This window comes from Lycorma delicatula, chromosome 11 (genome assembly GCF_047948215.1).
Source record: "Lycorma delicatula isolate Av1 chromosome 11, ASM4794821v1, whole genome shotgun sequence".
NCBI lineage: Eukaryota > Metazoa > Arthropoda > Insecta > Hemiptera > Fulgoridae > Lycorma > Lycorma delicatula.
The window spans coordinates 5688672-5715690 of NC_134465.1; the positions used below are offsets into that span (position 1 = coordinate 5688672).

The window sequence follows — 27019 nt, forward strand, 5'->3', positions numbered from 1 at the left end:
TATACTTTTGTAACTTTTATTTGTTTTAACTTATCGACCTGAAATTTTGTTAAATTTGTTTATTATTTTTTTGCTAAAAAAAAAAAAAATAGACCAATCATATTGTAGAAAATACCTCGTTTTTTTGCAAAAATTAACTTCCGTTACGTAAGAAATGTAAAATTAGGAAGAATTCCGTAGAATTGAATAAAATACTTTTCCATCCTCTCATTTTTGCGCTTAATTTTCAAAATGGCGTCCAAAGTTGGCGTCCTCGGCTATTCTGTCAACCTACGAGTCCCACTATGCGCATCAACGTGCCGAATGGAATAAGCATTTTACGGGGTCCAACATAGCTTACTGTAAAGAAAATGCAATCGATCGCTGCGGAATAAATTTCACATTTAAGTACAAGTATTCGAGTACAACGTGTGCAAATTTCAGACCTTAATATTGACAAATGAGGCCGTAAAAATTAAAAAAAAAAAAAATTACCTCGGCTTCAGTAGGTCTAGAGCAAGCATTTTTTTTTTTTAACTCGTAGAAAAATGGCAGCTATCGAATGGAAATAATGTCATTTCGATGGAATTCCAACTTTAAAAAATAATTGTCGTTTTTCGAACCGAAAAAAAATTTAATGTTTTGTTCGTTTTATCGCATATTAACAATTGTTTTGCAATACGCGCACTATTTTTACAGGTTATTACAACTCTTAAAAAAAATTTTAAGCCCCAGATGGGCCACGTCGGTGCATTACTGTATGAGTTATTCGAATTTTAAGAAAACGTTTTTCTTACAAAAACCTAGATTTTTGAAAAAGCTATTGATTATTTTGCAAAAGTCAAAAAAAGGTAATTCTATTTATCAAAAACTACATATTCTGGAAGGTTCGTCAAAAATATTTTTTAATTTTAAATATGTTAATAATTGAAAAAAAAACAAAAGAAACGTTATTTTTAGCAATTTTTTTTCAATAACTAATTTATTTTTTGATTAATTGACATCGGACAGGGCTTAAAATTTTTTTTCAAAAGCTCTACAAATTTTATTTGTAAAAAGTCTACTTTTTCTTTAAAACGAAAAACACTGTTTTTCGCTAACTTTGGACGCCATTTTGAAAACGATGCGGAAAAATAAAGGGTGAAAAAGTAGTTCATTAAATTCCAGGGAATTTTTCCTATTTTTTACATGTTACTTAACGGAAGTTAATTTTGGCACGTAAATATCTAATTTGATTGACCTAAAATAAGAATGAAAGCCGTTTACAATCGTTTGTAAAAGGTTGTATAATTAAATATCCTCTGTATTTTAAAAGTACATGAAATAAGATTTCTGGAATGTTTTCTCTTAACTAGAATTCTATACAGAAGAATTGAGAGGAGAGTGGAAGAAGTGTTACGAGAAGACCAATTTGGTTTCAGGAAAAGTATAGGTACAAGGGAAGCAATTTTAGGCCTCAGATTAATAGTAGAAGTAAGATTAAAGAAAAACAAACCAACATACTTGGCATTTATAGACCTAGAAAAAGCATTCGATAACGTAGACTGGAATAAAATTTTAAGCATTTAAAAAAAATTAAGATTCAAATACAAAGATAGAATAACAATTGCTAACATTTACAGGAACCAAACAGCAACAGTAATAATTGAAGAACATAAGAAAGAAGCCGTAATAAGAAAGGGAGTCCGACAAGGATGTTCCCTATCTCCGTTACTTTTATATCTTTACATGGAACTAACAGTTAATGATGTTAAAGAACAATTTAGATTCGGAGTAACAGTACAAGGTGAAAAGATAAAGTTGCTACGATTTGCTGATGATATAGCAATTCTAGTCGAGAGTAAAAAGGATTTAGAAGAAACAATGAACGGCATAGATGAAGTCCTACGCAAGAACTATCGCGTGAAAATAAACAAGAACAAAACAAAAGTAATGAAATGTAGTAGAAATAACAAAGATGGACCGCTGAATGTGAAAATAGGAGGAGAAAAGATTTTGGAGGTAGAAGAATTTTGTTATTTGGGAAGTAGAATTACTAAAGATGGACGAAGCAGGAGCGATATAAAATGCCGAATAGCACAAGCGAAACGAGCCTTCAGTCAGAAATATAATTTGTTTACATCAAAAATTAATTTAAATGTCAGGAAAAAAATTGTGAAAGTATATGTTTGGAGCGTCGCTTTATATGGAAGTGAAACTTGGACAATCGGAGTATCTGAGAAGAAAAGATTAGAAGCTTTTGAAGTGTGGTGCTATAGGAGATGTTAAAAGACAGATGGGTGGATAAAGTGACAAATGAAGAGGTATTACGGCAAATAGATGAAGAAAGAAGGATTTGGAAAAATATAGTTAAAAGAGGAGACAGACTTATTGGTCTCATACTAAGGCATCCTGGAATAGTCGCTTTAATATTGGAAGGACAGGTAGAAGGAAAATATTGTGTAGGCAGGCCACGTTTGGGATATGTAAAACAAACTGTTAGGGATGCAGGATGTAGGGGGTATACCTAAATGAAACGACTAGCACTAGATAGCGAATCTTGGAGAGCTGCATCAAACCAGTCAAATGACTGAAGAAAAAAAAAAGTTTTCTCTTTCTAAATGTAATCATCTTTATCCCCTACAATATAGAGGTAAATTAAGAGGTAATAACAATGTATCATAATACCTCGGCACAATAGTGGTATAAATTTGTTACTTTACGACTCTAGTAAAGTAACAAATTTATACCAAAAAAATCTTTGATAATTATGTGATGCACACATGTAGAGTACAAACAAGACTATTCCTGTAGCCCTGTAAGTTCCTATAGTAGACAGAGTAAAGGTCTCGCTTTTAGGGCAGAATATCACTTGAATTTCGGTTGGGTTGACATGCCAATACCAGACAGCACATTTAAATAATTAAAAAAAAAACAATAGCTTTCTTCTCTTTGTTCCTTACATTTCCTATTAAGTCAGCCGTAGGATTGTAAAAAATCTCCGTTTTTTTTCCAAATCAACGTACAATCTATACAGTTATCTGTGCTACAAATACTAGTAGATGGGATAAGTTATCATCTGTCATTAAAATTACTCTCAAAATGCATTCCGATATGAAATGGTGCTCTAAATAAAATGTAGTCGAGGCAGTTTTTGATTAATTTGAGGATATCGTTTCAGTTTTGAGAAATATGAAAGACAACGGCTCTTTTACTGATTCGCATTCGCTTGCCAAATCTTCGTACAAGAAGATGTGCAATTATAAGTTTGTTATATTTTTTTATCTCTGTAATGCGGTACTAAATACGTTAAATAATATTCAAAAAAGAGATCAACATATTTATAGATCTTCGTAATTAATACAAGGGCTTAAAGATTTTCGAAAAACAATGTAGATGAAATTTCCATAACATAACGTTACTGTTATCTTTTCTGGTGTAAGACCCACAACGCGAGCCGCCGTCACGGACTGGAGTCCGGAAGAAGAGCCCAGCAGAGTAGCAACGTGAAGGGCACCCACAGAAGACGAAGATGAAGATCTGTAACCCTTTTATCCACAATCCTTAAAACATACAATTTAATTTAATCAGCACATGCGACTTCCTCCGGAGAAGGGGGCGCATTGCTCCCTCCAAACAACTAGGGCTCCGTTTTGGCGTATTCCTGCTAGCCCATAAAGTGCTGGTACCGAAAGGACTTCAGCGGGCGGACTGAAGGGGAACCACGCCGGGAGCACCAGGCTTAAAAAGCTTGATCTCCCACGGTCAGACCCAGTAATCAATTGAAAACGCCGGTCCAAACGGATAAGAACGCAAATCACCAAATCCGTCCATAAATAAAACTTAAAACCTATAATTGACATTAAAAAAAAACCCTTCAAACACGTCCGATTACAGAATCATACAACAGCAAGGGACATTGTCCAGGCCTTGCGATTCGTAGGGAGAAATGGTGGGGTTCTCCCGCCACTCTTGCGTTACGTTCCGTTCCGTTCCATTTCTGCTGAGATCAATGTAGTTTTTATGTTTAGTACTGCTTATCTTTCTTAGTTTCATTCTTTTATTTACTACTGACGCTCTATTGTCAAAGGAGGTAGTATTACAATCTTCATGTAAAAAAATTCTGTTTTCTTTTTTTTATTTAAACTTTTTTACGTTTTTTTAAGATAGTGAGTTCAAACATTTTAAAATATTTGTCTATTTATTTGACAACAAAAAACTAATACCTAGTAATACTCCCTATGTTGGATAATAGCGAGTGAAAAATGCCTTGGTTTATCGGGACTTGAACCTGCGGAAGAAAATCAGTTATATAAACTGATAGTTTATATTTCTGTTAATCTTTATATAGCGTTTATTCAACGCCCCTCCCTATATTTGACGTCATGTCTTATCTGGCCTTCTTCTTATTGTCTATCATTAATGATTATACTTAGCTTTAATTTTATTTATCTATTTCCTGCTTTCAATAAATTAAGGTTCTTGAAAAGGATATCCGCTGATTATTGATTGATCTATTCATTTACGATCGTTTGATAGTTACTTACTTTTTAATTTCAAAATTTCTAGATTTTCTAAAACGTTCATTCTACTTCATTTAACACATTTGTGAATTTATTTCCTTGATTTTTTCCGTTTTCATCTAGGTATGTCTTTCTTTTATTAAATGCGATGCATAATTAGAATCATTTTTTTTTATTTTTGAAAGATCTCATGTTTCTTTAGATTTTCTCTGGAGATTTTGGTCTCTATAGATTTTAATTTTCTTCCCGTTTGTCCAATATGTGATCCATTGCATATATATATATTATTTTGTATATACCATTACTGTTGTATATGTCTTTTTCTTCTATGTTGCCGTTAAAAATCTTTTTTAGTTGTATTATTCGTATTTATAGCCATTTTTATATTATTAGTTCCTTGTACGAAGTAAAGGAAGTACTGTGATCGCAATATCTCAGAAAATTTCTGAACCATTTTGATTTTTTTTCGGCGTGACGTCTGTACGTATGTATCTCGCATAAATCAAAAACGATTAGCCATAGGATATTGAAATGTTAGATTTAGGGCTTTTGTAACACTTAGTTGTGCACCTCCCCTTTTGATTGCAATCAACAGAATCAAAACTGCCCATAAAAAGGCCAAAATTCAAAATAATCTGGATTTTGGACTTTTTCTTAACTGTAATAAGTTATCATTGAGAACTTTTCAACGATGGTACTTATTTTCATTAATTCCAGAGTTACAGCCAAACAAAAATTTTAATTAATGAAATATTTGAATCTTACAATGGGAAGACACATCGGTTCGAATCAGATTTCATCTCCTTTTTTTAACTTTTTGTTTTTAATTTAAATATATTGATTTATTAATAATTATTAACCCGATTGTAAAAAAAATTACGATAAATAATAATCCAATAATAACATTAAAAAAAAATAAACATGATAAAATATCAGAAGTTATTAATGAAATAAAATTTTAAGTTTTTTTAAAAAAATGTGTACATAAAATAGGCGTACAAGGAATTCATGGTGTCCACAACAGATTTTATTTATTAATGAATTGTTTAACTGATTTATAGAATTAATAACCAATAAAAAAGAAGAAAACCAGATAAGGTATGACGTTAAATATGGGGAGGGGCGTTGACTATGCGCTACAAAAAAAATTAACAGAAGCCAGCCTCCGTGATGCGAGTGGTAGCGTCTCAACCTTTCATCCGGAGGTCCCGGGTTCGAATCCCAGTCAGGCATGGCATTTTCACACGCTACATTTGTCATTCACCTCATCCTCTGAAGCAATACCTAACGGTGGTCCCGCAGGTTAAAAAAAAAGATGATTACCTTCCAATAAGTTTTAACAAGGGAGTGGTTCTGAAACGCATCAACAAGCGATAAAAGAATGAAATTAAGAGAGGTAAGCAGTACTAAACAGTAAAACTAAAAAAGAAAAAAGAAAAATATTCATAAAGGTGGTTGATGTTTGTAATAAATTAAGCATTAACACCATACTAGGTACAAGAAAACATAAAAGGAAGAAAACGACAGATAAACTTGCCGATGATGAATCGACCAGTTTAGATTTCATTCAAATATCGTGTACAGCGTTATAGATGTAATAATATAATTGGAAGAACGCTTTCACTGCATTCGACAGATTGGAGAAGAGTTCTATTTTTTAACTGGGGTACGTTTAATTTCATCAGTAATAAAAACATAGAAGAAAAAGGATATCTACTGTCAGCAGCATACCCAAAAATAGACGAAAATTAGTTCTTAATTAAACTGAACTATTTTAAATTCATTGGAAAATAAAGATCCAAGCACTATCGTATGAATATTTTGAATATATTGAATGAATGGGATTTAGACCCGGCAATGCTTCGCCATTGCTATATTTGAATATATATATATATATATATATATATATATATATAGATTAAATGAACACAATTGAAAGTTTGATAAAACATTAACAAAATGAACATTACGGAACTTCACAAAATTTAACCTTTCTCTTTTCCCCTTTTCATTTTCATGTTTACAATATTCCCGTTCCCTTTCCCCCATTTACCCTCTCCTTTCCTTCCCCATTTCTCTTTCCCTTATTTCCTTTTCCCCTTTCTCTTTCTCCTTTCGCTATTTCTTTTTTCTCCTTTCCACTTTCCATTTCTCATCCCGTTTTTCCTTATTCCCCTTTTTTCCATTTTCCCCTTCTTCCCTTTTACCTTTTTCTCTTTCTCCCTTTTCCCCGCGTGTAAATCGGTCCAGTAGTTTTTTATTCTATAGCGGACACACATATTAGAAACACTGAAATGGAATCTAAAATATTTAGTATAGCGTGTGTTGCTTTTACGTCCAACAGATAGCGCTGTTTAAAAAAAAAGCTGTTTTTACTTGTCACAGGTGTGACATCTTAGCTATATAAATAGTAGGTATATAAAAACACGCGCGTATTCGAATGCAACGTTCTGTCAAACTTTCAAAGCATCGGTGAAAAACTTTTGGAAATTTAAGATTTTGAACAAACGAACATTTATATTTTTTATTTATATATATTGTACAAGCTATACGTATATTTCTGACAATGCCAGCGACAAAAGCCACGGCTGAAAGAAGTTTTAGAAGATTAAGAAAAAATTTGAGATCTACAAAAAATCAAGATTGTATTTCAGATTTAAGCCTTTTGTCAATAGAATATAAATTCATGAGCGATTTAAAATCTGACAATATCATTAATGATTTCTCTAATATGAAAACGAGAAAAGTAAAAATATAGATGAATTTCTTTATTTAATTTTTAAGTATGAATATTTAAATTACTAACATGAATAGATGTTATTTTTCTTATTACAAATTTATTTATTTTTTTTTTATTTCAGTAGGGAGAGGAAAAAGCTCTGCCAGCGGCCGTCAGGCCAGCACTTATGGCAGTGCGGGGCTCTCACACGCTAAAAAACCTCTCTTCCAATCATGCAGGGACCGGATCTAAGCCATGTTTTACATTTTTTTGTTTTAAAAAGTAACTTTTTGTACAGTTTAATTTTATTGCAAAAAATTTTTTTTATAATAAAAAATCTTCTTTAATTATATTTTTGCCATTTAGCTATTTTAAAAAAGACATAAAGGGGAGCCAATACTTAATATTTTCCAAGGGGACCAAAATCATTCGTACGGCTCTGAAAGCAACCGGTTTAAAATTAAAAAAAAATTCTTTTTCATCTACTGTAAAATCAATGTACTTCATACGTAATCTAGATTTAAAAGGATTATGGTGGTAAATTAAGAAAAAATTAATTACCTGAACCATTAATGAAATTCCTACAATTCCTTGTGATTTGTGTTGTGCTTCTGTCATGTTATGGTATAACTCAGCGTTAAATCCATAAAGCTGAATCTGAAACAAAAAATTACATAATTCATTTGTAATAATAATAATAATAATTACTATATATTTTATAAACTACATACTAACCACCAAAATACAAATATCAATGAAAATAATTTTTTAACGTATGAAAAATCTGAACGGGTTTAGAACCCAGAACTTCCAGATGAAATGCTGAGACGTTACCAATCCGCCAAAGAAGTCCACGGAATGATAAATTATAAATAAAGAGCGTTCATACAAGGTGGCGGCGAAAGAAATTATGCAACATTTATTTTGACAATAATTGTTCAGGTTAATAATTATTAATGTGTTTTATGTTGGCAGAAGTGACAGGAGTATAAATATTAACTCACCGGGTTGGTCTAGTGGTGAAAGCGTCTTCCCAAATCATCTGATTTGGAAGTCGAGAGTTCCAGCGAGTCCTAGTAAAGACAGTTAGTTACTTTTATACGGATTTGAATACTAGATCCTGGATACCGGTGTTCTTTGGTGGTTGAACTGAGAATGTACAAGACTTACACTTCATTTACACTCATATATATCATCCTCTAAAGTAACATCTGAACGGTGATTCCCGGAGGCTAAACAGGAAAAAGTAAGTTCATAAATATTAGTTTCTTCTTTTTCCGAGTGCGCTGTTTGTGTGTCTCTCCAGATGGCTGACAAAGGAAGACTGAATGTTGACTGTTGAAGTAAAAAGATTAATCTATATTTCCCTCGTGAATATCTTTTTTTCACAGCTTCACCCTCCTTGCGGATGAAAAAATAATGAATTTTTTTATATTTTTTAACCTACAAGGGAGCCAGGGAGTCGGTGGATGCTTAAAACTTTCCCTGGGAAAACACGTATCCTATGTATCCTTCAAATTTTAAAGTAATCGGTCGGTTGATTTTCGCGTGATGCGATAACAAACGAAGAGACGTATATATATATATATATGTTTGTGTGTGTGTGTGTGTGTGTGTGTGTGTTAGTTCTAGAATGTGCCTGATGCATGTAAAAATTAGCTTTTAACTTACTAACATATACACCCTTTGAATTTTGGAAATCGGACGATTGTTTGCAGAGGTATTGTAAGAGCACCCCATTGCACCTCCCAAAACAGTACCCTAGGGGCACCCCGTTTGTTACCGGTTGATGGTGATGATCGGTCTTGCACCCACGAAGTGCTCGTATACCTCACCACTCCAGCCTCACACGCAATCCTCACGGGAAAACCGTAATTGTTAACCAGAAATTTTTTTAATTTATTTAATATTATTTTATTTTACGCAACATAAATTTAAGGGTATTATTTTAGTAATATGCTTTACAGTTCACAGTCCATTAATTTAATTCTTTAAAGTTTGCGCTTAATTTACGGCAAAATAGAGATTTACGGCAAAATTTGCCGTAAATCTCTATTTAGAGATATTTCGAGATGAACCAAATCTAAAAACTACTCGCTTACGTCAAGAAACGGAGGTAAAAATTCGGTTGCGATTCGTCGAGTAGTTTTTTACTTCCTTGTACGCAGTAAAGGAAGTATTGTAATCGCGATAAATTTCGGTTTTCAGATTTCAACGGAATTATCCGGTCATTTGACCGTCTCTTAATCCATTCTGACTAGTTTCGGCGTGACGTCTGTACGTTCGTATCTATCTCGTATAACTCAAAAACGATTACCAGTACGATGTCGAAATTTTGGATTTAGGACTATTTTGTGCACCTTCCCTTTTAATTGCAAACGACTAAGTCAAAAGAGTCCAAAAAAACCCAAAATGCAAAAATCCGAATTTAGGACTTTCTCTTAACCGCAGTAATAAGCCCTCATCGAGAGGTTTTCAACGATATTTCATAAACGGTATTTATTTTTATCGGTTCCAGAGTTATAGCCAAATAAAGGTTTAACGAATGAAATATTTGGATCTTACAAGGGAAGGCTCATCGGTTCGAATCAGAATTCATTTTCTTTTTTTAACTTTTTTTTAATATTAATATATTGATTTATTAATAATTATTAATCTCTGCTTGTTAAAAAATATTTACGATAAATAATAATTAAACGATAACAATAAAAAAAAAAAAAAATTTTTATATAAAAAAATAAAATTCTATAATGTACTTTTGAAAATCTGTATATGGAATTTAATAGGCGTTATCACATATGTGTATATGTAATAAATTCGGTGAAACATCTGATAATTTAATATTAATTAAAAATTATAATTTAGATTATTTTTGGATTTTCTAGTTTAATTTCCGTTTAATTTTATAACATTTAAGTTAACCTCACAGCGACTTAAAAGTAGACCCTCACAAGAACAACATATATACTGAGGCATACGTGCCCGATCTTTAATAAACGGCAAAAAATTCTGATCGTTTAATTCATTACTCCTCTGATATCGTCGGACAATATTCTCCCTAGGTCGGAGTCGATCATCGTGTCGTTTATTTGTCTTCTGTTGCCGATCGATTAATCGCTCTTTGGTTCGGTATAATTCTTCTGATCTTAATTTGCGTACGCGTTCTCTAGTTTCAAAAATCGTGTAACCGTCCGCTTTATTAAAGAATTGGAGTATTTTATCTCGCATTCAAATGAAATAAGTTTAAATGAAGCGCAACAAAAAATGCGTATTTCTAATTTAATCGGCGTACAAAGAAGTCAAGCAGTGTCAACATTAGAATTTTTGTTTATCTCGAACAAAGAAAAACGCGGTTCTACTTTATATAATTGTGTAGATATGTATATGAGTGTTTAAAAATAGAACTGATATTTTGTTTTGTTCCCCCCCCCAAACATAGTTATTTTTTTATAAAAATAACAAAAGAATTATCGATTTTTGAAGCGGTATTAAGATACAGTATTTACGCGCAAAAGAATAACTTTAAAGACTTATTATCTCCTAACGGCATTGTGTTAAAATTATTATTTTTTAAATGTTCAATAAACTTTTACTGCCGATAATTTTTGAATTATTTGAATAGAAAAAAATTCATAATTTTATCTTTCTTTGGGAAAAACCAAAACAAGAAAAAGTATTTTAAAAAATATTTTTAATTTACTTGATTTACCCACCGGTAAAACGGAATAGCAAAAATAAATAACCAAACTGATATATATTAATTTAAAAGTTGAAATCGTTTATTTAATACAAGTATGTGAAACTTTGCGTCTTGATACTACAAAAAATAGTAATGCGTTTTTTGTTTGCTGGGGTTTGAATAAGATCAGAAAATATTTGACTTACCTATGAAGTCGTAAAAACTACGTAAAAAGGGTTTCTGTCTGTCCTTCTGATAGATTACAGCCAAAATTAAATGACTTCAATGTCCGATACAGAAGCGGCGCAAAATTTCTCGCTATTCGATTCATCCGGTCTAGAGACATCAATAAAATTTAAAAAAATAAACAGTCCGCTGTAAAAAATTCCGGACGGATGATATATACTTTGTTGGAATTTTTCTATCTTAAAATTATAATTTTTTTTTGTTTCTTTTGAATCGTAAAGATCTATAAAATGCCTTACGTGTAAAAATTTGACCCGATTAGCTTTATTATATAATACACAATATACTACAAATACGCGTAAATCATATACAAAGAAAAAAAGTAACGCTCTAATTTTATTTAGAATGTTATTTTAAAAACGGGAATATTTAAAGATTAAAAAACATAACCGTAATTTATAAAAGATAACAACATAACAACATACACTAATAAAGAAAGAAATATTATTTTTTTTAATTAATATTGACTTTTAAAAGGATCAGTATTAAAACTTTAAATAAATATTTATCTATTTAAAATTTATATTAATTTAAACAAAAATAATTGTTACTTTTTTTTATAAAAAAATTAATATTTGTAAAATGTTACTTTAATAAGCAAAGGGTGCGTTTTGTAATTATATAAAAATCTTATACGTATTACTTATACGAATAAAAACACTACACTAATGAATGATAATTTTTGTGAATACGGTAATCGGTCAAAAAATGGGATAGGAGTTTTTTTCTTTATTTCTCAACGTTTTATGGCCCAGGGAACCCAAAAAAAGTAGCGGGGGATAAGGTTCATACGTACGTATGAGCGTGTACTGACGCGTTTGAGTTTTAATAACTTGCGAATGGATAAAATGATTTTGATAAAACCCGGTACTCAGAGACTCATGTATATTAGGCGATTTTTTTGGTAACAGTTTGGGGCCAATATCTCCAGGGGATGAGATAGATAGTGTCTTTGAGGTCAATTTTCTCAAAATTTTTAGTACATACCTGACTTTATATTAAGCTCAGTACATGCGTACGCGCTTATCTTACCGTTTAAAAAAAAGTTGCTCCCCAAATTCTCCCTCTTTATCCCGGAAATCGACAAAACTATCTTTTCATTTATCGCACATTTTTTGAACGAATTTTTTTCTTTTCATCTTCGTAAGGATAGTAATAGTGCAAGTGTTGTAAGCGACCAAAAAAACCTTTCGAGGCGATATTGTTGGTGGGGGAATCGATGAAAGTTTAAAGACATCAAATTTTGGAGTATTTAAAAAATTTTCAAGTTTATTTTAATTTTTATGAATAATATTACGATAATAAAAATACGGTATATTAGTTCAATCTAGTTTTGAAGGTACAATTTTATTTACTGTAATACATAATTTGTGCTAGATTAAAAAAAAATTCAGATTATGATAAAAGCGAAGTGTTTAATAAAAAAAAAATTTTTAATGAAAATGTAAATATAAATAAAATAAAATAAATTTAATAAATAAATTCTTTATAGTAATATATGCTTTAATAAAAAAACGGTAGTTCGACAGCCAATGATAAAATAAAACGATTATTTATAAAATTGTATCGTCAACGCTGACAGAGGACTTTTGCTAAGAGGAATATTAGAGGTAATTATTTTTTTATTTAATTTTTTTGTGATGACTCATCTAGTAAAACATCTGTCAGTCTGACTAATGCTACGCGGGTGGAGAGAGTAACGGGGGATGAACAAAAGCAGGTGGCTTCCTTCTCTGTGATTGGCTACCGTCGAACAGTACAGTATCACGCGATGTAAACTTCCGTACATGTGTGCGTACGTGTGGGTATTATTGTCGAGCAACAATATTAATTTCTTATATAGACTATTTCTTATATAGACGTTCGATATAATTAAATTAAATCAAGATTTGTCGATTATTTTATATTTATTACATTTTATTTAAAATAATAATTAATCTCCCTTAATTTTAATAAATTTATTAAAAATATTACGATAAGGTTTATCCGTTTTGTAATTTACAAAAAAAAAAAAGATTCTAATATTACATAACAGCTTCTTTTTCAAATTAGAGCTTAAAATTAATTTTCGTAACTTTAACCATGGTAAACGATGTAATTTTCATGACGTTATTATGAAATCACGCAGTATACTCACTTTTAAGTCTACATCGTTAAATCTTTATAAATTCACTGATCTTAAGAATTCTGTAATCAAATTTAATTTAAATCCAATTTCGTTTATTCTGTTAAACATACTAAATTTTTTTTTTGTAATTTTTTAAAAATTATTTCTTTTATAACACATACTGTACTTTTTTACTCAACTCAAATTATTTACAGTACTTTTGTATAGGTTATATATATATTTTTTAATTTAAATGATACTTATATAAGATATTATGGTAGCAATTTTGAATTTCTTTCAGATAATTTTTCTAAACTCTGATTATTTTATTAGCAAATTTTTATTTTTTGGAATGTATGTATGTAAATTTATTTAACGTACTCATGTTATGTAACGTAATTTACGTAACGTATTGCTGTATCTGTTTTTATGTAGATTTCATAAGAAAGCTACCTACAGTAATGGTACCATAATTCGACTTCCGGAAAATTTTGACACATCTTCGCGTTTCACATCCCCAAGACTTGGAGTCTTTACCGTCAGCTCAAAAGTTTATATATATATACATATTTCACTTTCTTGTGGACACGAGAAAATTAACTGCCGTAATTTTGCGGCAATCACATTCAAATTGATACATAAAATATAACGAACCAAAATCTCAGTCCAGATCGTTAACGGGCAAAATCGGACCATGGGGCTGAAAATGGGAGGTGGTTTTTCGAAAAAAAAATATCGCTATAACTTTCTTATTAAGTAAATAAAATATCGAATTCGTTTAAAGTTCCTACTATTCTTTTGATAAGGGCCTAAAACTTATCTAAGGAAAGGTTTTTGATATCACCAACCATCGGTCAACGGGGTGGAAAAAAATGGGATTTTGAAAACAAAAAAATCATAACTCCCTTAATAGGCACAGTACCGAATCGATTTAAAGTGGTCGTTACTCCTCTAAACATTACCTAAAAATTTTGCCTGAAACAATTTTTGATATGACCAACCGTTCAGCAAAAGATGACCATTCAAAAAAAAGAAGAAAAAATATCCCGATAACTTTCTTAAGTATAATATGGAATTCGTTTAAAATTCCTACTATTCTTTGGATAAGGCCTAAAACTTATCTAAGTAAAGTTTTTTTTATATCTCCAATCATTGGCTCAGAGGGTGAAAAAAATGGGGTTTCGAGGTAAAAAAAAATCATAACTTTAAGGTGGAAATTCTTTTTATCTCCTTCTTAGCACCAGTGAAATCTACCTTCGCCTTCCGGCGTGCCGAAAGGGATTTTTTTGTTGTAATCTTTAAGAAATTAGACTTTATAACACACAGAAACTTAAATCAAATCAATTTATTTCCAGTATATTTTTTTTATACGAGATAAGTTTTTAATAATTTTTTTCAAAGATACTTTCTATAAGACAGTAAATTTCAATTTCTTTCAGATAATTTTTCTAAACTCTGATTTTTTTATTAGCAAATTTCCACGTTTTGAAATTTACGTAACGTATTGCTGTATCTATTTTTTAATATATTACACGCATTTTCGAACATCTTTTTAATTTAATTAAATATATTATTTTTTAAAATTTTCATTTTTTGAATAAGTGTGATATCCAATTAACAATACAATGGTGTCCAGTACGTATAATAAATCTTTTTTTCCCCCCAAATATCCGGATTTCTGATTATCCGAATTCGGCCTTGCAAAAATCAATCTGGATAATCGGCATTTCATCGTATTGAAAAATATAGAAAAAAATCAGAACTTCATGAAAATATTAAAGAAAAGGAAACCGTGTTGCTCGGAGGATACGTAGAAACTATTCAAGGAAGGATTAATAAAAGGAAAAGTGGAAGATATAGAAGAAAAATTGAAACGTATACAAATACTAGGAAAATGAGAAACTTTATAAAGAAAATCAAAGAATATGGAGAAACATAGAAAACAGAGGACGTTCAATTGAAAACTATAGAAAAACAAATTCACAGAAAAAGGAAATTATAATTAAAACAATAACAACGTAGAATAAAAAACCTTATCTCACCCATCGTGTTAATTAAAACTACGAATTCTATTTGTAGTTATTTCAAGTATGTTATCTTTATACTAAAACTTTCAATAAGCTAAATAAGAAAAACCTGTTTTTATGTTCGATTACGTACCCGTCCGAGAGTGAAAACATTTCCAAAAGGGAAGAAGAAAAAACGAGTAGTAAAGAGAGGAAGTGCAAGAAGACACATAGAAAGGGGAATTCAGGAAAGCGTTGCAAACAGAATAAATTAAATAGTAATGGAGACCATCCACTCTGTACAGAGACAGGTCAACCCTAAGATAAATGTTCGAAATGGGAGATGGATCTTGTACCTATACTACTGGCACACGTATGTGTGGGTGGCGTACACGCACTCTCTCTTTTGAGAGAGAGTGAGTGAGAGGGTAAATATAACTGATGCGTTCTAGCTCAGTCCAATAAAATTGTCTATATATTTTCCATCATCAACCTATTTTTTTTTTAAATAAAACTACAAATATTTTCGGTAATCATTATTAGCTTTCATAAACCGGTAAATATTTAATCGGCGTTCTGATTAGATAAAAATTTTCAAATTCGAAAAGCTGTTACAATTTTTCAATATAAGAAACTTTTATAATTTTTCTTTTTTTTTAATACCGAAAATTATCTATCTATTCAACAGGGGAGGAATCCAAATTGAAAAAATTAACGAATGTACTTACTTATGGTTAAACTTTGTCACCTAAATTCGTAGAAGTTTGCTGATACATTTTGTTACAATATAACAGTCAAATATCGGATAATGTTTAATCATATTTAAGTAAGACAGTATAAAGACATCGAAACGAAGATTACTTTAAAAAGCTTTTAAAAACTCGAAGAAGTCCACTCGTCGCGCTAGCCAGGAACTTGCGACTGCTCGTATGACTGTTCGACGTGTGTTATGACGATTACAACCGATAAAAGCTATCCGTGTAAGTGATAAAAGAAAACGTAAAAAATTCTGCGATATCCTCTTAGTTAACATGAAAAGCGACAAGTTCTTACCACGGTTAACTTTTAGAAATAAAACAATTGTTTTGCGGTTGTGCGGTTTTGTTTTATAACATTTTATAGTTTTTTTTTTTTTTTTTTTTTTTTTTTTTTAAGGAAATACAGTAATAGTTTATGTTCCTCCATTACATTGGCGGATTGGTAGCGTCTCGGCCTTTCATCCGCAGGTCCAGGGTGCGAATCCCGTACCATGACATTTTTCATGCGTTACAAATTTCCATTTGGGTTAATGACCGTAGCAGTTGAGCCTATAATCTCGTAAAATAAAAATTACCTGCTAATTTGATAAGTTGAAAACTAGGATCACAACTGCAGTAACTTTTGTAACAAAACACTGACTGATACGCGTTGTAGAATGTAGCTAACGTCTTTATGTTATCCGTGCCGAAGTTTGAGGAAATTTACAACATTTATAATTTAGTAGTAGAAATAATAAACATTTTGAATAGAATGTACGGTAATTTTTCATATAATAATTATTATACATATTATTATAAAAATATCTATTTGATATCGGGTCTTTTTTTTACTTCCTTGTACGAAGTATTGCAATCGCGAAAAATTTCGGTTTCAAATTTCAACGGAAATATCCACTTTGATCATCCTTGAATCCCACTTTGACTAGTTTCGGCGTGACGTCTGAACGTACGTATGTACCTCGCATAACTCAAAAACGATTAGCCATAGGATGTTGAAATTTAGATTTAGGACTGTTGTAACATCTAGTTGTGTACCGCCTCTTTAGATTGCAATCGACTGGACCAAAAGTGTCCAAAAAACTCCAAAATCCAAAAACTCTTAATTTTAGAATTTTTCTTAATTGCAGTAATAAGCCCGCGTTGAGAGCTTTTGAACGATATAGCACAAGTGGTAGTTATTTTCATCGGTTCCAGAGTTATAACCAAATAAAATTTTAATTAATAAAGCGCTTTGATATTACAAGGGGAAGCCACATCGGTTCAAATCAGACTTCATCTCCTTTTTTTTAACTTTTTTTATTTAAATATATTGATTTAATAATAATTATTAACCTCAGATTGTAAAAAACGTTTTACAATAAGTAATAATTCAATAATAACAATAGAATAAAAAAAAATATGAAAAAATATCAGAAGTTATTAATGAAAAAAAATTTTATCTACTTTTCATTTAAAAAAAATCTACATATGTAATTTAATAGGCGTACAGGTGGGGTCCACTTCAGATTTTTTTAATAGACATTGCAACTGTATGAATTCTAATCATTTGGGAACAGTAAATAAATGTTTAACAGTATGCCCACATTAGATGTATCAAAACTTTAAAAAATTAAACTCAATAACTATTCAAATTTCTTTTTATTAATTAAGAATTGTTAAGACAAAATTCTTTAGAAAAAGACAGTTTTCTAAAAAATGAAATGAGATCCAAAATCAGAACCTAATTATAAAAAGAGATTTTCAACATATGTTTTCACAAAAAAAATTACATATATATATATATCTTGGTATGTGTGTGTGTGTGTGTGTGTGTGTGTGTGTGTGTGTGTGTGTGTGTACTTACACACACGAAAATCTCCCTAAACTTTCATAATTATCTCGTGAAAATAATGGAAAAAGTTAATATAAAACATGTACTAAAATGCTTCGTTTGCGAGTTACGGCTAGTGAAAGATTTCGCTTGGATTTCAGCTACCCCGATGAGATAAGGTTGTACTGAAATTTTAGGACGTTAATCAAGAAGAAAAATTACTAATTTCTTATGAATATTACATGAAAAATCTAATAAAATAAATCCCAGAACTGTTTCTGCAGTAGCTTTTGAGAAATCTTGAGTTAAATTCAATAAATTGGCATAAAAACCCTTGTTTTTTTATGTTTGACGTACAATAACTTTGTTAAATAGGTAATAAACACATAAAACTGTCGAACAAAAATTGTAGAGAACTTAATTCTGAACAAAGTAGTCTAAGGTAAGTTGAATAAAACAAAGAAACTTAGAAAAATTTTTAATTTCTTTAGAAACAGTACACTAGACCAAAATGCATTATACGTACCGATTTATAATAAATGTTCAAAATGTGCCCACCATTTTCAAAACGTTTCTTGGCACACCTCTGTACTGTTTTTACTTGTTTTCTTGGCCGCATTCATAATGCGGACAATTAATTCCTCAAAAGAATGAACTTTTGTATACAATATTTTTCATCCTTCCCGAGACGCAAAAATCTAAACGTGTTAGATCAGGCGATCATAAGGACTAGAAGTGTGGATTTTCACATCAATTTCTCAGGGAAATGATGATTTAAGTAAGTAGAAACGGCACAAGAAAATTGGGAAGCTGTGGAAAATCTTGAAGAAAGTGCAAGTAGACCTTATCATTAATGCGGCCAAGTAATGTAAACAGGTGACTGTGAAGAAGACTCCCATCATACATTGACGCTAAATCGGTGTTTCCTTCCACCGTTTAATGAGGATTACGTCAGCCCATGTGTGCTCATTGCGTAAATTGTTGACGCCATTTCGAGTGAAATTTGTTTCGTTGGTAAAAAAACATACTTGTAGGGTTGTCGATTTGTTTCCAGCAGTTACAAAAAGTACAAGGTAAGCACACCATCTCCAGGGTATAAGATGATCAAGTGGGCTGTTTATGATAAGGAAAAAACTTGTTTTATTTAAGTGTCCTTCAAACCATCGAATGAGAAATTACGATCCATTTAAAAAGACGTCGTGTACTGACACTTGGATTGCGTTGATCAATAAATTTCTCAGAATTAAATTCTCAACAAGTTTTGTCACTAAATTCTCCGCATCTATTAATCATTTAACAAAATATTTACAGACCTAAAAGAACCTGTTTTTCGATATCGAATTTTATGTTTTACGTCAGATATCTTACAAACTACTGGAGTTACAATTCTGGGATCTATTTTATCCTATTTCCCAGCTCAAATTACGTAAGAAAATACCAATTTTATTTGGGTCCCGAAAATTACAGTAGGCTTCTTTTTATTAGAAGAATTGAAATCCGGCAGAAATCTTTTGCTAGCTGTAACTCAAAAAATGCGTTTCCAGACCTATTTTTATGTGAACTTTTTTCATTGTTTTCACCAGTAAAACATGTCCCGAAAGTTTCTTCGTCGGACATTCTGTATGTATATATATTACAGTAAATATCGTTATAATGTCTCCAATGGACAGACGATTTTAGATTATTATAATCGATAGTTACAATAATCGATGTTTAGGTATCTTAGTGGTACTACTTAAATAAGCCATCTACACGGGTACTGTAATATAGCAAACTAATAATTTATTTCCGCAAAAATATTATAAAAAAAAAAAACAAAACTACGCAATAATAAATACAAATACGTATTTCTTGTAAAACAAGATAGAAAAAAATTTAAAAATTATTTCTTCTGCTAAGTCAGTTACTTTGCTTTGTATCATTATGTTGACCAGGCCATAATTTTTTTGATTACACAGAATTTGTATCAAACCTTTACTTAATTTTATTACGGTTCTTCCGTATTACCGATATTGTCGAATGACCTACCCCTAATTCTTGGGGGATGTCCTTATTAGTTTCGCCGTTCTCTAACCTCCGATAATGTGTGCTTTTTTCTCTATCTTGAATATTTTTCGCGAAGTCATAATTAAATCACTATAATGAATTACACAGATACGTAAAATAAAATACTGTACCCGCACGATATGATACGCTCACATCAAAAGATTAATAACAACTAAATGTGTGACTGCCTCAGTTTACAAAAATCTGGTACACGAAGTTAAAAAAAGAACTACAGAACATATATAAGAAAAAAGGAACCATCAAATATTTCTGTAGCTACGATATAGATTGTTACCACATATATGCCTAATTTAATATCGGCGGGCGATAACGGTAGTAACGATGTGAGCAAGCGCACAGTATACGGACGCGCTCATAGAAGCATCACCCCCACCGCGCACTTCTGCCACCATAGCGGCGCTGCAGCCCCACAACTCTCAGACTCCTATAAAACACCGAGCACGAGAGTGAATTGACAATTCATCGTCGACCACCACCTGAAGAAGAAGTTCCCTGGCCGGCTCAGTGCGGGACCTCCGGCGGATGCCAACATCCCCACCGGAGCGGCTGGCCTGGCCGGCCCGCCAGGGATCCTCTGGACACGAATGCTACCTTCCCGCTCAAGCTCCAGTCGCCGGACTCGGCAGCAACAGTCGGCCCAGCGTGGGATCGCTCGGGGAGAACCGCCTTGGCCGCGCTGGCGAAAGACGACCGACGCCGACCCGACACTGCGGGGCTCTGAGGGCCACGCTGTAATAGGGACCCAGCTGCCGCTGAGGGAAATCTCGGTCCGACTTCAATGGACGAGCCGCAACTCCCCGACTTCGTCCGGAGACCAGCTTCCGGACCCAACAGCTCTTCTCAGAGCTAACGCAAAAAACGGCCCTTTTCAGGGCCAGCACAAGGTTATGAAATACGAACCGTCGAAGCCATTTGTCGACAAGATATATATTACATTAATGACAAGTCACTTCCGTACGTCATTATAAGCGATAAAATGTTGCATTGCAGTAGTCATAATAACAGATATGTCACTACAACTGATGTCATTATAAACAATATACATACTGTATTTACGTATTAACAGCTCACCAAACCAGCCAAGAGACAAGTCTTTGGTCATTATATCCGATATATCATTATATCCAATATCACTATAAAAGATACTGCATACATATATATATATATATATATATATATATATATATATATATATATATTATCGTATCTGGAATCCTTAGAAAATATTTATTTATTAGATGTAGGTGTTAAAAAAGATTATGCGATTATCTTTGTAAGACAGAAATGTTTTTAATCCAAATATTATACTTTTAAAACTAAAGAACTGAAAAATAAAAAACAAGGTATAATGGAAATAATTGGATAAATAAAATCTACCCGAAGAAGAAAGTACAACGTTAACTGTAGATAACAATAAATCTGTGACGAGAATAACTTTACTTCACGATAATAAAATATACAAATATATAACAAGTTTATATGAAAAATTAAATAAAAGTTTACGGTATTTTAAATTACTTGGTTGATTATTTTAGATAAGAAGTACAAGGAGATTTTTAAAACCATACTTGCAAAACAATACTGTGATATAAAATTAGAAAGTTTTTGTTGTATAGTTATAGTTAACAATTATACTTATAATTGTTGTTGTATAATTAGTTATATACTACCGCTAAGGAAAACACTATTTCAAACCGATAATAAAGCAGAAATATTTACGGATTATTGAAGTATTATTTCTGAAAAAAAAGAAGCTAGAAACCGTTCTATTTTCTCAGTACACATCTAATAATAAACTTAAATCATCGGTAATTTAGAAAACCAACGTACTTTAGAATTTAAAAATTTAGTTTATAATGCCAATATTTTTGCTAGTAAGTTTTCGGAGGGTTTGACAGACAATTCTGAGATAATAAATCCATACATTTGTATGTAAAATACAAAGGATTACTTTTTTTTTAATATCAGTGAAGATGATGATTAATTAAAAATTACTTATTTCAAACCTAAACTTACCTCTACACCCTAATGTTTTCGTAAGAATAAAATGTATTTGCTTAAGGTAAATGAATGTTATAAATCTTTTTTTCTTTTTTTTTTTGTAATGAGGAAGACATTTAAAGATACTATTGATTATCGGTACATGTGTCTTTGTTTCCTTCAACGTTATGAAGAAGCTAAGTATTTGACTCATCAGCCATTTACTTAACTGTCCACTGGCATCCCTCCAATTTCCTACACAGTAGAAGCTCCAAAGTCGGATTTCGATCGGCAATCCACTTTTGTTCACAAGAATGATTATACCGTTCTGATATTCTCCATTCTATCACGTATCTTGTTTTTTAAGTTGACCTGGTGCTATGGCGATTCTTATTCTATCTCTCTTGCTTTACGTATGGCTGTTCTAAAATATTCCATTTCAGCTTTCATGAAACAGATCTTAAGATTATCCAACAGAGGAAACTTTCAATTCCGTACAACAATGCGAACAAAAAATTCTGGGCTAATCGAATGAATTAAAAATATTACAGGAATATTTTGTTGAGAGTCCAGCGTCTCCTATTGTTATCAAAGATCGGTTCCTATAGGACTGTCTCTCGAGTGGCAGTCCTTGTTATATCTGGCATTAAGCCCAACGATATCGTTGAAAATGAGCGCTAATTACGTTATGATGCCAAAGCGGTAGGCCGACTTATCTCTGGGCGAATTCAAAAAAAATAGAAAACCAAGGTTTCCATTTACGGACAATATCGTGTCTCACATATTAGAAGACCCTCTTGAATAGAATGCAGTACAGAGACTCGTTAAAGATATACTAGTGGAGAAGGAAGCCGAGGCCAAGTTACTTGGACTTGGTTATTGGGCGCCTAAGAAGATCAGACAGACTGATAAGAAGTCTGTCTGAAGGAGGGGAAAAATGGGTGAGAAAAGAATTTTAGTCGGTAGGGTGCAGGTATACATACGCTCTTAGTAACAATTAGTAACATGTGCGAGTCTGACACTGCCCCATTTTTAAGGCGTGCGTAAATGCATTTTTATGACTCATCAATAAAAAAAAAAGGTAAGGTGGACTGAATCGTCCGATTGTCGTTATACGCGTAGTATTTTTCCTGATGTGAGAAGTATACACGTAAATGCCCAATATGGAAAAGTATAACGGTTGTAAACATCTTACTGACAAGACATTTTCCTTTAATGTTGACTTATTTTACCTATTGACATTTAACTGTTATGAACATGATAATTTTAATTTTTTTTTTAATTTCAATTCCCATTTATAAAAATTTATATTCACAACTGATGATGGATGAATAATCCGAAAGCGCTTGGATAGTCAATATTAACAATTTTTGGTAAGCGGATACTTTATATAAATTAAAGAGTTAAAATGGAGTAAAAATGAAATTTTCTATTTCTTTTTTAATCTCTCAGTAACAAATGTAGATATCAATATGACTTTTTGGTTATGTAATCTACATGTAAAGATCTAATTAAAATGTCTAGATCTTTTTGAAATTCCAAGTTTAAAGGGTTAAAATGGGTTTTTGAATTTTCTTTGAAACCCGACAATTTTTTTGAATTTCTCGGCAACAAATGAAGATATAAACTTTATTATTAGTATGTATACTCTTCATTGCAAAAACCGATTTCTAGATTTTCTGAAATTTGACTTTGAAATGGGTAAAGAAAGTAAAAAGATTTTGAACAATGATTGCTAATTTTTCCCGTTTCCAACTGTACTAAATGAGATATTCATCTGTGTAGACTGGAGATTGTATATACTCTTCAGATAAATATCAAAAAATAATTTTAGGGTATTTTTTATTTTCGAATTTTTAGAGTGTGATGGTGAACAGCGCAGCGCTCAACCAGCTCAGCCACAACCACTGTTATTGCATGTTCGACGCATCGGCTGCACTAGCCTTCGGTTATTTGACAAAAAAACATAAAATAAATACGGGAAACGCAAGTAATCAACAGAGCGAGCGAAGCCGCGACGGGGATGGTAGTTTATATATATATAATACGATTTATTTGTTTTTATAGATTTCAGAGGGTCAAAAAATGCACGAATTACGTAATATTATCATCTAATTGTTTACTAATAATGTTATATAAATAATGTAATTTTTTATATTAAAATGGTTTACGATACTATTATTTTATTGATAAAGATTTTTATTTGTTTAAATATGTCATGAAGTTAATCACAAATACAACTAATCTTATCAAAAAGGATTCAATTTGTTAAATACTGGTAATCTGATTTCGATTATCTTATAAAAAACGTTTCCACTTATACCCATTTATTATTATTTGTTTTAGTTGAAGTGCGACTGCTTTTGTTGGTTTAAATAGCTTATAAATATTGCTAAATATTTTTAAAAAAATTTTTCTTACTTCGCAGTTATTTAAAAAATTGTTTATCATTTATCTTTATATTTCCGGCTATACCTGTATTGTTAATGTAGCAGGATAGCTATAAAAGGGAAACCTTTAACAACGGTCGGATAAAATTTTGCATGTCGTGATTATTTGCGAATGTTGACGTTTCAAAAACTCGTTAGTCCAAAAAAAATACAAAAGAAATAAAAATTTTTGGAAGATTCATGAACGTAAATATATTTGTTAGCCTGTACTTCGATTATTATTATTACTGAACGGTCGGGCTCAACATAAAATTTTTGAAAACGGGTATTTTTATGCTTTGGGCCCTGAGGCACATTAAATTTGAAAAAAAAAATTGAAAAAAGATGGCAATATATGCAATCCCCCTGACCCACCCCCAAATTATTTTGGGGGGTCCCCCCCACACTGCCCGTGTGGGGTGTCGTTGGATTCGGAATCGTCCCCTGATTCTGAATCCATACAATGAGGAGACGTAGCTCACTTCCCGTGGAAGATACAGCCTCCCAAGTGGCTGGGCACTTGCGGGGAAGTTCTGGAAGGAGGGAAAGCGTTACTGAGGGTACAGAAGACATGGAGACCACAACACTCAGCAAAGACAAGGCCAAATGGAAGACAATAGAGGGTAGAGGTGCCAAGAGAGCAAGAGCGGGATCGTCCGAAGAAGAGGAGGCCCCTCCTAATCTAAAAGACGTCACCTATAGATTGGGAAATGCACTGTTGCAACTAAGACATTTGACCGGCAAGGCAAGTGCCACAGCGATAAAGGCCCATGAGAGAGAACTTACAGAGATTTACAAGGAACTACAAAGGATAAGTGAGGAAGCACCTGACACGAATTTCCAGGGTACACAAACTGAGGGCTATCATAGGAATGAGATGTCGGATATATTGGACGATGATTTATCAGACGAACAGTTAATAGAAAGACTGCCCACTCGATGGTCAACTTGGGTGATGAATCGACTCACCCAAGAAAATACTTTGAAACCGGGAGATGATAACTGCATCTTCGTAGACTTGAATGGACTGAGGCCGAACAGCCAGTATGCTGGGACTACACCGGGAGCAATGGTGTTACAAGAATCTACGATCCTTGAGGAAGAGAAAATTACTACTAATGCTACAAAATATGTGGTCATTTACGACTCCAGCGAGGGTGAGAAGGCCATGGCCTCTCGCATCATAAAAGCTCTTCGAAGAGTGGTGTGAAGGCCTGAGTCAGCGGTTTTCGTCGTGCCCACTGGCCCGTCGGGTATTCTGGTTTGAAAAATTGTTATATACCTTATGAGGAAAAGTAAGACACTACCTAGAATGATACTCCCTCTTGTGGGAGATCACGGAAGAGCGAGGTCCAGGTCTGCTTCAGCGAGAAGGGGAACCCCACCGGTTATAGAAAGTAAAACCGTGATAGTTAAGGCTCCGGGAAAATCTTATGCTGACCTCCTGAAGACAATGAAAGAGAAGGTCAAGGCGGAGGAAGCTGGTGAAATATTGTCTATCAAGAAGGGTAGAGATCAGCAGTTTGAAGTCAGAATAAATGGATCGCAGAAAGCAGGGGGAATTTTCCTCCCTACTAAAAAATAGAGCAGAGGACCTACAAGTTAATATCAGAACAAAGGGGGACCGCAGAACGGTGGTTCATGTAAAGGATATGCTGTGCGACACCAAGGAATGTGAGGTCAAGGAGGCAGTAGAAAAAGTATTGGGTACGGGGGAGAGTTTTCAGATTACATCCCTCAGGGAAGCGTATGGAAACACAATGAACGCCACGGTGGTTACCACACAAAAGAATGCAGTAAAACTTATTGCATCAAGGCTAAGAGTAGGATGGGTGTTTTGCCGGACATACATCCGGACAGAAATCGAGAGGTGTTACCGCTGCTGGGGTACCGGGCATAGTAGAAGAGAATGTCGAGGTCCAGACCGCTCGGACCTATGCTTTAACTGTGGGAAACCTGGCCATGAAATCAGAGACTGTAAGGAGGCAACACGATGCCTGGAATGTAATAGTACGTTGCACAGGACTGGCAGTACGAGTTGTGATAAAAGTCATGAATAGACTGATCCTAATTAATAATAATAGAAGTCGCTTGTCTTGTGATCTGTCTGAGGAGATTGCAACAAGGTACGATGCCGACTTCTTGGTGGCCACGGAACCAAATGTGTACTTGGCGGCCAGGGGACATTGGGTGACTGACAGGAATGGGGATGTGACCATCAGGAGGATTGCTGGCAATGTGGACTACAACCTGTATCATAGGGGTGATGGTATGGTAGCCGTAGAGTTAAGCAATATAATAATAATAGGAATTTACATTAGTCCTAATTGTACTACGGAAGCCTTTAAAAATAGACTTTTTGACTTACAGCAAGTCATGACGCGCTCCTGTAAGAGAACGCTTGTCCTAGGCGATTTCAATTGTAAGACAGCGCTAGCTGGTGCGGCCTACACGAATATTAGAGGAAGAATACTAGAGGAACTGCTTGAGGCTAATGGCGCGAATTGTGTTAACGACGGGACCGCCACTTATAGCGCAAGAGGATATAATTCGATAATTGATTTGGTTATAATCGACAGTAGGATCCGTACTGACTCAATCGACTTTGAGGTCCTTAACGAAGAAACTGCTAGTGACCATAGGGCCATTTTAGTCACCCTTAGAGAGTACCCACCAGGAAGAAGACAGTTAAACATCTTCAGTAGAATGACAGAACAACAGATTCACCACGTTACCA

At 32.8% G+C, this 27019-nt stretch overlaps 1 protein-coding gene across 1 annotated transcript in view; it reads right to left on the bottom strand.

The window, feature by feature from the left end:
* The window catches only part of CARPA (Carbonic anhydrase-related protein A), a 483368-nt gene that overhangs the window by 162265 nt on the left and 294084 nt on the right, over positions 1-27019 (bottom strand). The window contains exon 5 of the mRNA XM_075378891.1: positions 7762-7857. Coding sequence (XP_075235006.1) covers positions 7762-7857 — 96 coding nt within the window. The remainder of the gene's footprint in view (positions 1-7761; positions 7858-27019) is intronic.